Source organism: Saimiri boliviensis, chromosome 18 (assembly GCF_048565385.1).
Source record: "Saimiri boliviensis isolate mSaiBol1 chromosome 18, mSaiBol1.pri, whole genome shotgun sequence".
Lineage (NCBI taxonomy): Eukaryota > Metazoa > Chordata > Mammalia > Primates > Cebidae > Saimiri > Saimiri boliviensis.
The window spans coordinates 9,431,545-9,446,659 of record NC_133466.1 but is presented as its reverse complement, the minus strand read 5'-3'; the positions used below and the strand labels follow the sequence as shown (position 1 = coordinate 9,446,659).

General features: G+C 44.3%; 1 protein-coding gene across 3 annotated transcripts in view; it reads left to right on the top strand.

The window, feature by feature from the left end:
- DOP1B (DOP1 leucine zipper like protein B) overlaps positions 1-14,361 on the top strand; it is a 119,271-nt gene extending 104,910 nt beyond the window's left edge. Inside the window, exons 31-37 of one of the 3 annotated variants that reach the window (XM_039480412.2) lie at positions 157-218; positions 1,368-1,496; positions 8,545-8,681; positions 9,605-9,660; positions 9,895-10,056; positions 11,922-12,051; positions 13,094-14,361. In XM_039480412.2, coding sequence (XP_039336346.2) covers positions 157-218; positions 1,368-1,496; positions 8,545-8,681; positions 9,605-9,660; positions 9,895-10,056; positions 11,922-12,051; positions 13,094-13,345 — 928 coding nt within the window. In that variant the 3' untranslated portion in view covers positions 13,346-14,361. Of the gene's footprint in view, positions 1-156; positions 219-1,367; positions 1,497-8,544; positions 8,682-9,604; positions 9,661-9,894; positions 10,057-11,921; positions 12,052-13,093 lie in introns of those variants that run through there. The other 2 variants (XM_074389299.1, XM_074389300.1) reach the window with 2 other exon arrangements.
- Positions 14,362-15,115: the final 754 nt, after the last annotated feature.

Sequence of the window (15,115 nt, the reverse complement as noted above, 5' to 3'; positions counted from 1 at the left end):
CTCCCAAAGTGCTGGGATTACAGGTGTGAGCCACCATGCCTGGCCCAGAAAGCAGTTTTTAATAGATGTTAAGGGGATATGTTATTTTCTTAATGCTTTGAATCAAACTATCATTCATCGCAAATCTAATGGATTTTGCTTTTCTTTAATATCCAGTTGGAAGTCCATTATTGACCATCTTTTGACTCATGAGAAAACAATGTTTAAGGATTTAATGAGTAAGTTCTGTGTTACTTGTGCATAACTCACACTTTATAGGATCAATGCCAGTATAGCCAGCTTTTATCATGTATTTCTGAACCCGACTCAAACTTTTACGATGCTGTCTAAGCCACAAAGACTAATGTGATATGCGTGATATGGCAGGACTAAATGAACGAGTCTCTCCAGTTGAAGTCTATGGACAAGAACACGTTGACAACATTTTTCATAGTTTTATAGTGAAGAAATACTGCTGAAAGCATCTAGCTTCACATCTTGACATTTGTGCTGAAAATAATAAGTTTTCCATGATTTACTAGAAGTACTTTTCTACACCTCAGATCCCTTCTAATGCACTATCATTAAGTATCATTAAAGAAATAAATATCGCCGGGCGCGGTGGCTCAAGCCTGTAATCCCAGCACTTTGGGAGGCCGAGGCGGGTGGATCACGAGGTCAAGAGATCGAGACCATCCTGGTCAACACGGTGAAACCCCCGTCTCTACTAAAAATACAAAAAAATTAGCTGGGCATGGTGGCGCGTGCCTGTAATCCCAGCTACTCAGGAGGCTGAGGCAGGAGAATTGCCTGAACCCAGGAGGCAGAGGTTGCGGTGAGCCGAGATCGCGCCATTGCACTCCAGCCTGGGTAACAAGAGCGAAACTCCGTCTCAAAAAAAAAAAAAAAAGACAGAAAGAAATATCGACTTGGCACAGTGGCTCACACCTGTAATCCCAGCACTTCGAGTGGCTGACGTGGGCCGATCATTTGAACCCAGGGGTTCAAGACCAGCCAGGGAAACATAGTAAAACCCCATCTCTACAAAAAAATTAGCCAGGCATGGTGGCCCACAGCTGTAGTCCCAGCTCCTTGGGAGACTGAGGCAGGAGGATCACTTGAATCCAGGAGGTTGAGGCTACAGTCAGCTGTGATCCCACCAATCCCACCACTGTACTCCAGCCTGGGTGATAGAATGAGATCCTGTCTCAAATAAGAAATAAAAAGATTAAATATTTTGTAAATATAGATGGCAACAATAATCTGATGCCCTTAATAAGATCATGGTTTTTCACCAGGGAATACAGAATTACACTAGTGTGAATTTCCTATCACCTCCAATTGTGGTTTTCTCAGTAAGTGAAACATATTTGCTTTATTTATTCTAGACATGCAGAGCAGTTCTTTGAAACTGTTCTCAAGTTTTGAACAGAAAGCCATGCTGTTAAAGCGCCAGGCATTTGCTGTCTTCAGTGGAGAACCTGATCAGTACCACCTTTACCTTCCACTGATACAAGGTAAGACAACTGTCATAGTCTGTTTTATGCTGCTATGACAGAATACCTGAGACTGGGGAATTTATGAAAACAGAAGTTGATTGCATCACAGTTCTGGAGGCTCAGAAGTCCTATATCCCGAGGCTGGCATCTGGCAAGGGCCTTCTTGCTACGACATCCTATGGCAGAAGGCAGAAGGGCAAGAGAACAAGAGGGGGATGAATGTGCCCTTTTATTACGATACCAATCCCATCCATGATGTGGTCTAATTACCTCTTAAAGGCCTCACTTCCCAGTGACATTACAGTGACAATAAAATTTCAGCATGCATTTTGGACGGGACAAACATTCAAACCACAGCAACAGCTGACCTACCCTCACCCCCAACACAGATAGACCCATGAGGGGCTGAGATAATTAGTTACCAGAGAGGCCTACTGCATGCTTTGGCATGACTGTCACATGCTAAAACAAGTATTCTGAAGAGTTATAGAACTTCAGAAATATATTGGTAAATCTGAAACTTGATTTTGAATTCAATTTTGAAATCATGAGCCAGGTACAATGGCTCATGCCTCTAATCCCAGCACTTTGGGAGGCCCAGGTGGACGGATAACTTGAGGTCAGGGGTTTAAGACCAGCCTGACTAATATGGTAAAACCACGTCTCTACTAAAAATACAAAATTAGCCAGGCATGGTGGCACACACCTGTAATTGCTGCTACTTGGGGGCTGAGGCAGGAGAATCAATTGAACCTGGGAGGCCAAGGTTGCAGTGAATCGAGATTGTGCCACTGCACTCCAGCCTGGGCAACAAGAGTGAAACTCTGTCTCTAAATAAATAAATAATACAATCAATTACAGTGTTACTAATTTTTTATTAGGTAGTTTTAAAAGTCTGACAGTACAGTATAGGAATAATACTTCCTCAGCACTGTCTTGCTGGATTCGTCCTGCAGTCAAGATACTTGGTGTTTACAATACTCTCTTAATCAGCACCTTCAGCTGAGGCCAGGGAAGGGGCAAGATTTTGGAGAAAGACCTGATTTTTCCTTAACAATTTTTTTTCTTCATCCCTGCTATATTCTTTGACTGTATATAAATAATTATTGCCTGCTAGGTGCAGTGGCTCACACCTGTAATCCCAGCACTTTCACAGGCCAAGGCGAGTGGATCGCTTGAGGTCAGGAGTTTGATATCAGCCTGACCAATGTGCTGAAACTCCATCTCTACTAAAATTAGCCGGGTGTAGTGGCTCATGCCTGTAATCCCAGCTACTGGGGAGGCTGAGGCAGGAGAATCACTTAAACCCTGTAGGCAGAGGTTACATTGAGCAACCACTGAGATTGCGCCACTGCACTCCAGCCTGGGTGACAGAGAGACTCCATTGCAAAAATAATAATAATAATAAAAACTAATAATTATTATTGCTGATATTGTACATGATTGTGAGGGTTTTGTTTTTTAACTTCTCATAAAATGTTCAACAGTGGCACAGTTGACATTCTGTTTTGTTTTTGTTTTGAGGCAGGATCTTATAATCCCAGCTACTTGCCTCAGCCTCCCAAGTCGCTGGGATTACAGGCTCACCACCATGCCCGGCTAATTTTTGATTTCTGATTGATTGATTTATTTTGAGATGAAGTCTCACTCTGTCACCCAAGCTAGAGTGCAGTGGCACAATCTTGGCTCACTGCAACCTTTGCCTCCTGGGTTCAAGCAGTTCTCTTCCTCAGCCTCTTGAGTAGCTGGGATTACAGGCGCCTGCCACCATGCCTGGCTAATTTTTGTATTTTTAGTAGAGACAGGATTTCACCATCTTGGCTAGGTTGGTCTTAAACTCCCAACCTCATGATCCACTTGCCTCAGCCTCCCAAAATGCTGGGATTACAGGCATGGGCCACTGTGCCCGGTGTACTTTTCTTAGTAGAGATGGGGTTTCACCATGTTGGCCAGGCTGGTCTCGAACTCCTGATCTCAGATGATCCACCAGCCTTGGCTTCCCAAAGTGCTGGGGTTACAGGCATGAGCCACTGCACCCAGCCACCCATTCCTTCTTTCTCCCCCATCTCACACATTTTTCAAATTTGGGAGGAGGCCCAGATAGCTGAAGAGACAGCATTAGGTGTATAGAAGCTGGAGCCAAAAAATAAAAACGATAAACAACAGTCATTCTCAAACAGGTCAGTGGAAAATTTGACCATGGTAGAGTTTAAAACACCCAGCAATTCTCAGAAATCATTTCTCTGAGAGGGAGCCACAAGGGTAATATAATAGAATGTACATATATATTGTACCGTATATATATATATATATATATATATATATATATATATAAACATGCACATGTAACATGTTTTGCATAGGATATTAATGTTAAATAATTATATGACATTGTAACATGTAATTATATTTGTATTGGTATGATTGCAATTACTATTAATCATGATTATATAAGTAGTAATATTAAATATTATACTATATAACATATACGGCCGGGCGCGGTGGCTCAAGCCTGTAATCCCAGCACTTTGGGAGGCCGAGGCGGGTGGATCACGAGGTCGAGAGATCGAGACCATCCTGGTCAACATGGTGAAACCCCGTCTCTACTAAACATACAAAAAATTAGCTGGGCATGGTGGCGCGTGCCTGTAATCCCAGCTACTCAGGAGGCTGAGGCAGGAGAATTGCCTGAACCCAGGAGGCGGAGGTTGCGGTGAGCCGAGATCACGCCATTGCACTCCAGCCTGGGTAACAGGAGCGAAACTCTGCCTCAAAAAAAAAACAAAACAAAACATATACTTGCTTATGTCATATATTCATATATGTAATGAAGTCAGCAAAATGCTGACTTAAAATGGAAATCAGTTTTGGGCTCTTGGGAAAAGAGAAATTTCTTTCTTTTTTTTTTTTTTTTTTGGCGGGAGCGGGACAGACCCAGGCTGGAGTGCAGTGGCACAATCTCTGCTCACTGAAACCTCTGCCTCCTAGGTTTAAGTGATTCTCTGCCTCAGCCTCCCAAGTAGCTGGGATTACAGGCGCCCGCTTCCATGCCCGGCTTATTTTTTGTATTTTTAGTAGAGATGCGGTTTCACCATGTTGACCAGGATGGTCTTGATCTCCTGACCTCAAGTGATCCGCCTGCCTCAGCCTCCAAAAGTGTTGAGATTACAGGCAGCCACCATGCCTGGCTGGGAAATAAGAATTTCTAAATGAATACGCTTCATTTTGGATAGTTCCAGTGCTGTATTTGTAAAAACACTACATGTTTTAAAAAATAAGCCTTTTGCCCATTTTCATTTTTGATGACCTGACCATTTAGAAAGCACTTTCCTACATGTTGCCATTGTCCCAGGACGTCCGCTGATAGGCCTGGCCTCTCTGAGTCCTGGGTTGATGGCACTCAGAGTGTCCTCTGGCAGAGTCGGGAGACACTGAACTGGTCTGGAGATGCCCTGTGGAGGGGTGATGCCCAACTCTGCCTCAGAGAAGCTACATCCAGAAGCTCCCAAGCCATGTCCCCTAGTAAATAGTTTGGGCCCAATCAAAGGAGGCAGGAGGCTGGATGCAGTGGCCTGTAATCCCAACACTTTGGGAGGCTGAGGTGGACAGATCACTTGAGGTCAGGAGTTCAAGACAATGTGGTGAAACCCCATCTCTACTAAAAATACAAAAATAAGCCAGGCATGGTGGCAGGCACCTGTAATCCCAGCTACTGGGGAGGCTAAGACAGGAGAATCACTTGAACCTGGAGGCGGAGATTGCTATGAGCCAAGATCACGCTGCTGCACTCCAGCCTGGGTGACGGAGTGAGTGAGACTCCATCTCAAAAAAATAAGAGGCAGGAGTGGAGAATTTCTAATATTTCTCTCCTGGGATACCATTTGGGGTCCTTTTCCCCAGATGCTATCACACCATCAAGTAGCAGAGAAGGAGATGGGGGCACAGGTGGGGAGCCAAGCAGCTCTGTGTGTCTTGGCTCAGAGCAACACCAGTCGTACGCCTTGGGGGGCTGCAGAGGTGTAGGTGAAAATATGGAAGTGCAGTTACGTAGCATGAGTAGGTCTAGAGATGGCATGTATGACATGAGGACTGTAGTTAACAGTACTGCATATGTACTGGTAATTTGCCAAGAGAATAGATTTTAGGTGCTCTGACCACAAAAAAGAAAGGTCATGAGGCTGGATGTGGTGGCTTATGCTTGTAAACCTAGGAATTTTGGAGGCCGAGGCGGTGGATCACTTGAGGTCAGGAGTTCGAGACCATCCTGGCCAACATGGTGAATTCCCATCCCTATTAAAAATACAAAAAATTAGCCAGGTGTGGTGGTGCACACCTGTAATCCCAGCTACCCGCAGGGATGAGGCAGGAGCATCGCTGGCATCTGGGAGGCGGAGGTTGCAGTGAGCTGAGACCACAACACTGGACTCCAGCCTGGGTGACAGAGCGGGATTCCCTCTCAAAAAAAAAAAAGAAAAAGAAAAAGAAAGGTCATTACATGAGGTAGTGATTTGATGGTGAATTTGCCTGACTGTAGTAATCACTTCCCTGTTTATATGAATAGCGAGATAAGTATATGTACGTATCATATTGTACACCTTAAATATGTACAATAAAACGTGCTTAAAATTTTCACAATGATCACAAAATAAACTATAATAAGCATAAAGCAAGTATTTATTTCAAAAAAGAAAACAAGGGCAAAATCCTACTTCTCTAAAATGAGATGGGAACAGGCATTGTGCCTCCCAAAGGCTCTGCGTAGAGGATGAGAAAGATGTAGAGGAAACGCTGCCTTCTGGTCAGCGGGATGAAGCTGGCTCGTCCCTGTCTGTCGCAGCATCTCCCATCTCATCTTCTTCATTGTCATGAACTTTTTTGTTTTTTGTTTTTTGGGTTTTTTTTTTTTTGTTTTTTGAGACAGGGTCTCACTCTGTAGCCCACACTGGAGTGCAGTGGCACAATCTCAGCTCACTACAACCTCCACCCCCCGGGTTCAAGCAAGTTTCATGCCTCAGCCTCCCGAGGAGCTGGGACTACAGGCACGCATCACTACACCTGGCTAGTTTTTGTATTTTTGGTAGTGATGGAGTTTCACCATGCTGGCCAGGCTGGTCTGAAACTCCTGACCTCGTGATTTGCCCGCCTTGGCCTCCGAAAGTGCTGAGATTATAGGCGTGAGCCGGCACACCGGCCATGAATGTTTTAGTTCTATTTTTACATCAGGATACTGATATTGGGAGAGATTAGCACCTGCCTAAAGTGTTGTTGCCACTAACTGGCAAACTGGGCCTGAAATCTGAGCCCTTTGGCTGTGGTCATTAACAAGACATTTGTATCCTTTGAGGTACAAAGGAACAGCCTTGAATCCAGGAGGCAGAGGCTGCAGAGAGCTGAGATCACACCACTGCACTCTAGCCTGGGTGGCAGAGCAAGACTCCATCTCAAAAAAAAAAAAAAAAAAATGACTGGGCATGGCAGCTCACTCTTGTAATCCCAGCACTTTGGGAGGCTGAGGCAGGTAGATCATTGGAGGTCAAGAGTTCAAGACCAGCCTGGCCAACATGGCAAAACCCCATCTCTACTAAAAATACAAAAAATTAGCTGGGTGTGGTGGCGGGCACCTGTAATCCCAACTACTCTGGAGGCTGAGGCAGGAGAATCGCTTGAACCTGGGAGGTGGAGGTTGCAGTGAGTGGAGATTGCTACTGCATTCCAGCCTGGGCAACAGAGTGAGACTCCATCTCAAAAAAAAAAAAAAGTTTATTCCTTATATTCTAATGTACTACAGCAGGTCTTAGCTAGCATGACTACACAGTTCATCTGTTTGCTGTAGCAATTTGTTACATTCCTAGGAAACCTTAAGCTATGAGAAAAAAAAAAAAAAGTCTCATTCTATAAACGACCATTTCGGAGAAGCAGGGACGAGTATGAGGGGCTAGAGAGTGCGACTTGAAGCACTTTTCCCTCCGTAGGAGTTAAGTTTTGTCATGGCCGTCCAGTTTAAACCTCGCTGAATACATCTATTATACGTACTTGCTCCACTTTCTACCCGCCACCCCCAAAATATGGTGTCGTCTCCCAGCCAGTCCGTCCGATTGTGTAAGTCCATCCCTCACCACGTCTCCTTGGCTTCTGCGCCTCCTAATTCATGTTCTTAGAAGAACATTTAAGTGGCCATTGGTCATCCGGTGGATTTCTGAGTGTCTTTCTTTTTTTGTTTTTTGTTTTTTGTTTTTTTTTTTCAGACGGAGTTTCGCTCTTGTTACCCAGGCTGGAGTGCAGTGGTGCGATCTCGGCTCACCGCAACCTCCACCTCCTGGGTTCAAGCAATTCTCCTGCCTCAGCCTCCCGAGTAGCTGGGACTATAGGCGTGCGCCACCATGCCCAGCTAATTTTTGTATTTTTAGTAGAGACGGGGTTTCACGATGTTGACCAGAATGGTCTCGATCTTTTGACCTTGTGATCCACCCGCCTCGGCCTCCCAAAGTGCTGGGATTACAGGCGTGAGCCACCGGGCCCGGCCTGAGTGTCTTTCTACTCAGCTGTGGCAGGGGGACAGCCCATGGGAATCGTTTTCTTTGAGGTTTGGCAAGAGCCATGAACTGCTTTATTTCATAAGAAGAGGGCTGGGGTAGACAAGTTGCACAAAAACATTTCTTTTGTTTTAGATGGGTTCTTGCTCTGTTGCCCAGGCTGGAATGCAGTGGCGTGATTGCGGCTCACTGCAGCCTCTACCTCCTGGGCTCAAGTGATCCTCTCAAGTAGATGACCCTATAGGCGTGTGCCACCACACCTGGCTAATTTCTTTAAATATATTTTTTGTAGAAATGAGGTCTCACCATGTTGTCAGGCCTGGTCTTGAACTCTTGGGCTTAAGCAATCCACCCGCCTCGGCCTCCCAAAGTGCTGGATTCCAGGCGCGAGCCACCGAGCCTGGCCTATAACACTCATTCCTTGCCCTGGGGTGTTACCAGAATGTCAGAAGAGTCAGTTTTATTTTTCTTTGTCTGATAAGAAACCCCAAACTGCATCTTTGTGTGACATCTTTAAAATCTTCTTTCCTTAGAACGCCTGACAGACAATCTCAGAGTTGGACAGACATCCATAGTTGCTGCTCAGATGTTTCTTTTTTTCAGAGTTTTGCTGCTAAGAATATCTCCTCAACATTTGACTTCATTGTGGCCAATAATGGTCTCTGAATTGGTAAGTACAAGTATTGCCAGTTTGAAAGAAAGGTTGGAGATTTTAAAAATATGTTTTCAGTAACATGTACTACTTCATGTGTATCCCATTTTATCTAAAAGGTTTTTTCTTTTTTTTGAGACAGTCTAGCTTTGTCACCAGGCTGGAGTGCAGTGGTGCGATCTCAGCTCACTGCAACCTCTGTCTCCCAGGTTCAAGCAATTGTTCTGCCTCAGCCTCCCAAGTAGCTAGGACTACAGGCGCGCGCCACCATGCCCAGCCAATTTTTGTATTTTTAGTAGAGACGGGGTTTCACCATGTTGGCCAGGATGATCTCAATCTCCTGACCTTGTGATCCACCTGTCTTTGCCTCCCAAAGTGCTAGGATTACTGGCGTGAACCACTGCACCCGGCCTAAAAGTTGTTTTTAATCAGGTTGGTAGCACATGGTTTACTCTTGGTTAAATAGAGAATATTTTACCCTATAATCGTATTTGATCTCTCACCTGTCAGTTATTCTGATTCACTTTTTTGATTATCAAATGGTACCATTTGATAATATTTACTAATTTTTTTATATACATATAAATTTGGGCCAGGGCTGGTAGCTCATGCCTGTAATCCCAGCACTTTGGGAGGCCAAGGCGGATGGATCACTTGAGCCCAGGAGTTCAAGACTAGGCTGGGCAACATGGTAAAACTCCTTTTCTACAAAAAAAAAAAAAAAATACAAAAATTAGCTGGGCATGGTGGGAGGTTGCATCTGCAGGAGATTGAGGCTGCAGTGAGCCATGATTGTACTATTTCGCTCCAGCCTGGGTGACAGAGTAAGACTCTGTCTTATTCATTCATTCATAAAGTAATCATTTTTTTAAAATAAGTAAACATATGAATATTTGGATAGGTTTAATCTCTCTCAATAACTTGAATACATTTTTTTTCAGATTCAGACATTCACACAGCTTGAAGATGATCTAAAAGATGAAGATGAGTCATTGAGGTAAGCAGTACAAGATCTGTGCACAAGTGGAAAAGATGGTCAAGATTAAAGGCCATCACTTGAGATGCAGGGTTATCTAACGCTAAATGCTGTTTTCTTGAAGTACTTGTGAAAGGACCGGCTATTCCAAAAATTTCTTAAAAGGAAAATTCTTTTTAGGGATATATCATAGGTGAATGGACTATGCACAGAGCTGAATGAATTTATAACAAGCATGTCTTTACACATTTATAGAGGCAGCAACAAAGTAAACAGAACAAAAGTTTCAGTCCCAGATGGAAATGGACCCTCAGTGGGGGAGATTCCCCAGAGTGAACTCATCTTGTATTTGTCTGCTTGCAAATTCCTGGACACGGCGCTGTCTTTTCCGCCTGACAAGATGCCATTATTTCAAATGTAAGTCAAATCAAATCGTGTGTCCTTCTTGAAGTAGGAGATTTCTTTTTCCCTTTTAAGCACTTTCACTTGTTTGTTTCATGTACAGTCTATGCGAAACCACTATCTGGGTTTCTAGTGACAGCTGAGCCAGCTCAGAATACCAAGTTTCAGATTACTTGCAACATCTGTGGCTCTGTGAATTTGGCTCACAGGAGTGTTTATGAATGTGTTTTTATGGGAGATTGTGTGTGTGTGTGTGTGTGTGTGTGTGTGTGTGTGGTTTTTGCTACTGAACGCTTATAAAACAGGGCTTACCCACTGGTGGTCCCCACCGCCTCTGTGTAGACCTTTTTGTCTGTGTTTAGTTAGATGCAAATGCCTTTCTTTGGAGCCTGCCATCTCCAATTCACTTTGCCCCTTAGGCTTATGTTTCCTATAGGCTCCACACAGCTGCTCGTTTGTTTAATTTCATGCCCAGCCCCAGAGGCTATTTCTCTCTCTCCTACTCCCACAAAGAGAGTAATCATGTAGAAATGTTTGTGGTTTAAAAAGTGGGTTCTCATAAATGCACATTGCTAAGTGAAAGAAGCCAGTCTGAAAAGGCTACACACCGTATGATTCCAACCATGTGACATTCTGGAAAAGGCAAAACTATGGAGACAGTAAAAAGATCAGTGATTGCCAAGGGTTGGGGAGAGGGAGAGAGGGATGAAGGGGTGAAGCACAGAGGATTTTTAGGGCAGTGAAATTGTTGCATACGGAACTATAATGGTAGATCCATGTCATTGTCCATTTCTCCAAACCCATACAATGTACACCACCAAGAGTTAACCCTGATGTAAACTCTGGACTTAGGAGGGATAACGGGCAGTCAGTAGAGGTTCTTCAGTTTTAACAGAAGTACCGCTCTGGTGCAGGATGTCGATAGTAGGGCAGGCTTGTATGTGTGTAAGGATGGGGTAGAGGGGAATGGTACTTTCTGCTCCGTTTTGCTGTGAACCTAAAGCTGTTCCACAAAAGAAAGTCTTTCAGTTTTTAAAAAGTGGTTTGGGTTGGGCATGGTGTCTCAGACCTGTAATGCCAGCGCTTCAGGAGGCTGAGGTGGGTTGATCACCTGAGGTTGGGAGTTCGAGACCAGCCTGGCTAGTATGGCAAAACCCTGTCTCTACTAAAAAGACAAAAGTTAGGCTATATGTGGGGGTTTATGCCTGTAATCCCAGCACTTTGGGAGGCCAAGGTGGGCAGATCACTTGAGGTTAGGAGTTCAAGGCCAGCCTGGCCAACATGGTAAAACTCTGTCTCTACTAAAAATACCAAAATTAGCCAGGTGTGGTGGTGGGCACCTGTAATTCCAGCTACTCAGGAAGCTGAGGCAGGAAAATCACTTGAACCTGAGAGGCAGAGGTTGCAGTGAGCTGAAATCGCACCACTGCACTCCAGCCTTGGTGACAGAGCAAGACTCCATCTCAAAAAAAAAAAAAAAAGTGGGTTCTGATGTATGCAAATGTGCATAGCAACATTACTTATAATAGGCAAAAAGCAGAGACAACCCAAATGGCCGTCAGCTGATGAACAGGTAGATAACATGACATATCCATACAGTGGATATGTCCAGGATGAGAGAGTGTGGATTTGCGGGTGCCTAAGTCTCAACGGTATAGGGGTTAGGGTGGTGATGAATGAGAGGAATGGGATTTCTTTTTGGGGTAATGAAATACTCTAAAAATAATTGTGATAATAGAAGTGCAACTCTATGAATACAAAGGCATTGGGTTGTCCATACTAAATAGATATAGTATGTGAATTATATCTCAATACAACTAATGTTAACGACATTGAAGGGCTCTTATCAGCAGGCCTGACCTTGGGTTTGTTCCCTGCAGCTATAGGTGGGCATTTGTTCCAGAAGTAGACACAGAGGGCCCTGCCTTCCTGTCAGATGTAGAGGAGAATCACCAAGAATGCAAACCTCACACTGTCAGGATTCTAGAACTTCTAAAATTAAAATTTGGGGTAAGTGCTTTGCTTTTCTTTTTTTTTCATTTCCTTTTTTTTTTTTTTTTTTTTTTTTTTGAGATGGAGTCTCACTCTGTCATCCAGGCTGGACAGCAATGGCACAGTCTCAGCTCACTGCAACCTCCGCCTCCTGGGTTCAAGCGATTCTCCTGCTTCAGCCTCCTAAGTAGCTGGGACTACAGGCACCTGCCACTACGCCCGGCTAATTTTTGGTATTTTTAGTAGAGATGGGGTTTCACCATGTTGGCCAGGCTGTTCTCAAACTCCTGACCTCGTGATCCACCTGCCTTGGCCTCCCAAAGTGCTGGGATTACAGGCGCCTGGCACCATTCTTGCCTAACTCTTGGTGGTTTTTTGTTTTTTGTTTTGAGAGAGTCTCACTCTGTTGCCTAGACTGGAGTGCAGTGGTGGGATCCTGGGTCACTGCATTCTCCGCCTACCAGGTTCAAGCAATTCTCATGCCTCAGCCTCCTGAGCAGCTGGGACTATAGGCATGTGCCACCACGCTCGGCCAATTTTTGTATTGTTAGTAAAGACAGAGTTTCACCATGTGGACCACGTTGGTCTTGAACTCCTGACCTCAAGTGATCTGCCCACCTTCGCCTCCCTAAGTGCTGGGATTACAGGCATGAGCCACCATGCCCAGCCTGTTTCGAAGTTTTTTATAAATGTCTAACTGCTTTTTTCAAAGCTAGATTTGAAAAGCAGGCCAGCCACCGCACCTGGCCTCCTTTTCTTTTTAAAAATTATATTCATGGAGTAGGAGGAGGAGGCAAAAAAAAAAATTATATTCATGAGGCCAGTAATCCCAGCACTTTGAGAGGCTGAGGCAGGCAGATCACCTGAGGTCAGCAGTTTGAGACCAGCATGGCCAACATGGTGAAACCCTAACTCTATAAAAATTAGTTGGCATGGTGATGGGTGCTTGCACTTTGGGAGATCAAGGCGGGTGGATCACCTGAAGTCAGAGTTTGAGACCACCCTGGCCAACAATAAACGGTGAAGCCATAGCATTGTTATGGGTTTGTTTTTTCTGCAGGAGGTCAGCAGCTCTGATGAGATCGTCATGAAGAATGGATTCCCGCTTCTGCGCCAACATTCTGTTTCCAGCATCAGGCAATTGATGCCATTCTTCAGGACCCTAAACTGTGCATTTAAAACCCAAAGACAGCTGCCTGCTGATACCCCAGGAGCTCCATTCTTGGAGTTTCCTGTCACAGATAGCCCGAAGGTCTTAAAACAACTGGAAGAATGCATCGAATATGATTTTCTGGAACATCCAGAATGTTAACTGTGTGAGAAGGAATGTGTTTAATCCATGTATTGGTACTTTAATGAAAACCAGGTTATATTCTAAAGAAGAAAGAAGACAGAATTGCATTTTTAAACAAGCCTATTTCCATTTTGAAAATAGATTTCGGCCGGGCGCGGTGGCTCAAGCCTGTAATCCCAGCACTTTGGGAGGCCGAGGCGGGTGGATCACGAGGTCGAGAGATCGAGACCATCCTGGTCAACATGGTGAAACCCCGTCTCTACTAAAAATACAAAATATTAGCTGGGCATGGTGGCTCGTGCCTGTAATCCCAGCTACTCAGGAGGCTGAGGCAGGAGAATTGCCTGAACCCAGGAGGCGGAGGTTGCAGTGAGCCGAGATCGCCCCATTGCACTCCAGCCTGGGTAACAAGAGCGAAACTCCGCCTCAAAACAAACAAAAAAACAAACAAACAAAAAAAAAAAAAAAATAGATTTCAGGGTGAGCACGGTGGCTCATGCCTGTAATCCCAGCACTTTGGGAGGCCAAGGCAGGTAGATCACTTGAGATCAGGAGTTGGAGACCAGCCTGGCCAACACAGTGAGACCCTGTCTCTACTAAAAATACAAAAATTAGCCGAGCATGGTGGTGGTGCCTGTAATCCCAGCTACTCAGGAGGCTGAGGCACGAGAATCACTTGAACCCAGGAGGTGGAGGCTTAGTGAGCTGAGGTCATGCCACTGCACTCCAACCTGGGTGACAGAATGACACCCTATTTAAAAAAAAAAAAAAAAAAAAGGTAGATTTCAGATAATTTTCTGCTCAGCAACAGGACATACCCCCTAAATGCCTTGTAATATATTTGAATCTGATTCTGCGTTTCTTCCTCAATTTATGTAATGAAAATAAAATTAATATATCATCTAACAGCACAAAATTTGTACTATGAAGTAAAGTACGGCGAGAATGAAGAAGTTTTCTTTGTTGAAGCAGATATATGGGTCTCAGTATATTTCTCTAAAAGTTTAAACTTATTAAAAGAATATTATTTTTAACCTTTCACACAAATGTTTTTTAAAGTGCTTATTTTGGTACTACATTTTAAAACTAAAATACATTGTCTTCTGAGGACAATAGTTGCCCTTAACCTATTCAGCAGAGGTAAGGTAACCTCATTGTATTCAAAGATAACGTCAGTGTATTCAACCCTTGCACATTAAAAATCACATTTGCCAGGTGCAGTGGCTCATGCCTGTAATCCCAGCACTTTGGGAGGCCAAGGCTGGCAGATCACCTGAAGTCAGGAGTTTGAGGCCAGCCTGACCAACATGGAGAAACCCTGTCTCTAGTAAAAATATAAAATTAGCCAGGTGTGGTGGCGCGTGCCTGTAATCCCAGCTACTCAGGAGGCTAAGCAGGAGAATCGCTTGAACCCAGGAGGTGGAGGTTGTGGTGAGCTGAGATCGTGTCATTGCACTCCAGCCTGGGCAACAAGAGCAAAACTCTGTCTCAAAAAAAAAAAAAAAAAAAAAATCAGGTTTGCACAGTTTAATAACATAAATAGTACAGGGTTTTAAATTTCTGACTGCACTTTTTTCTTTTTCTTTCTTTTTTTTTTTTTTTTTTTTTCCACAGGGTCTCTCTCTGTCACCTAGGCTGGAGTGCAATGGCGCAGTCTTAGCTCACTGCAACCTCCACCCCCTGGATTCAAGCAATTCTCTTGCCTCAGCCTCCCAAGTAGCTGGGATTACAGGTGCACCACCACACCTGGCTAATTTTTTTGTGTTATTAGTAGAGACAGGGTTTTGC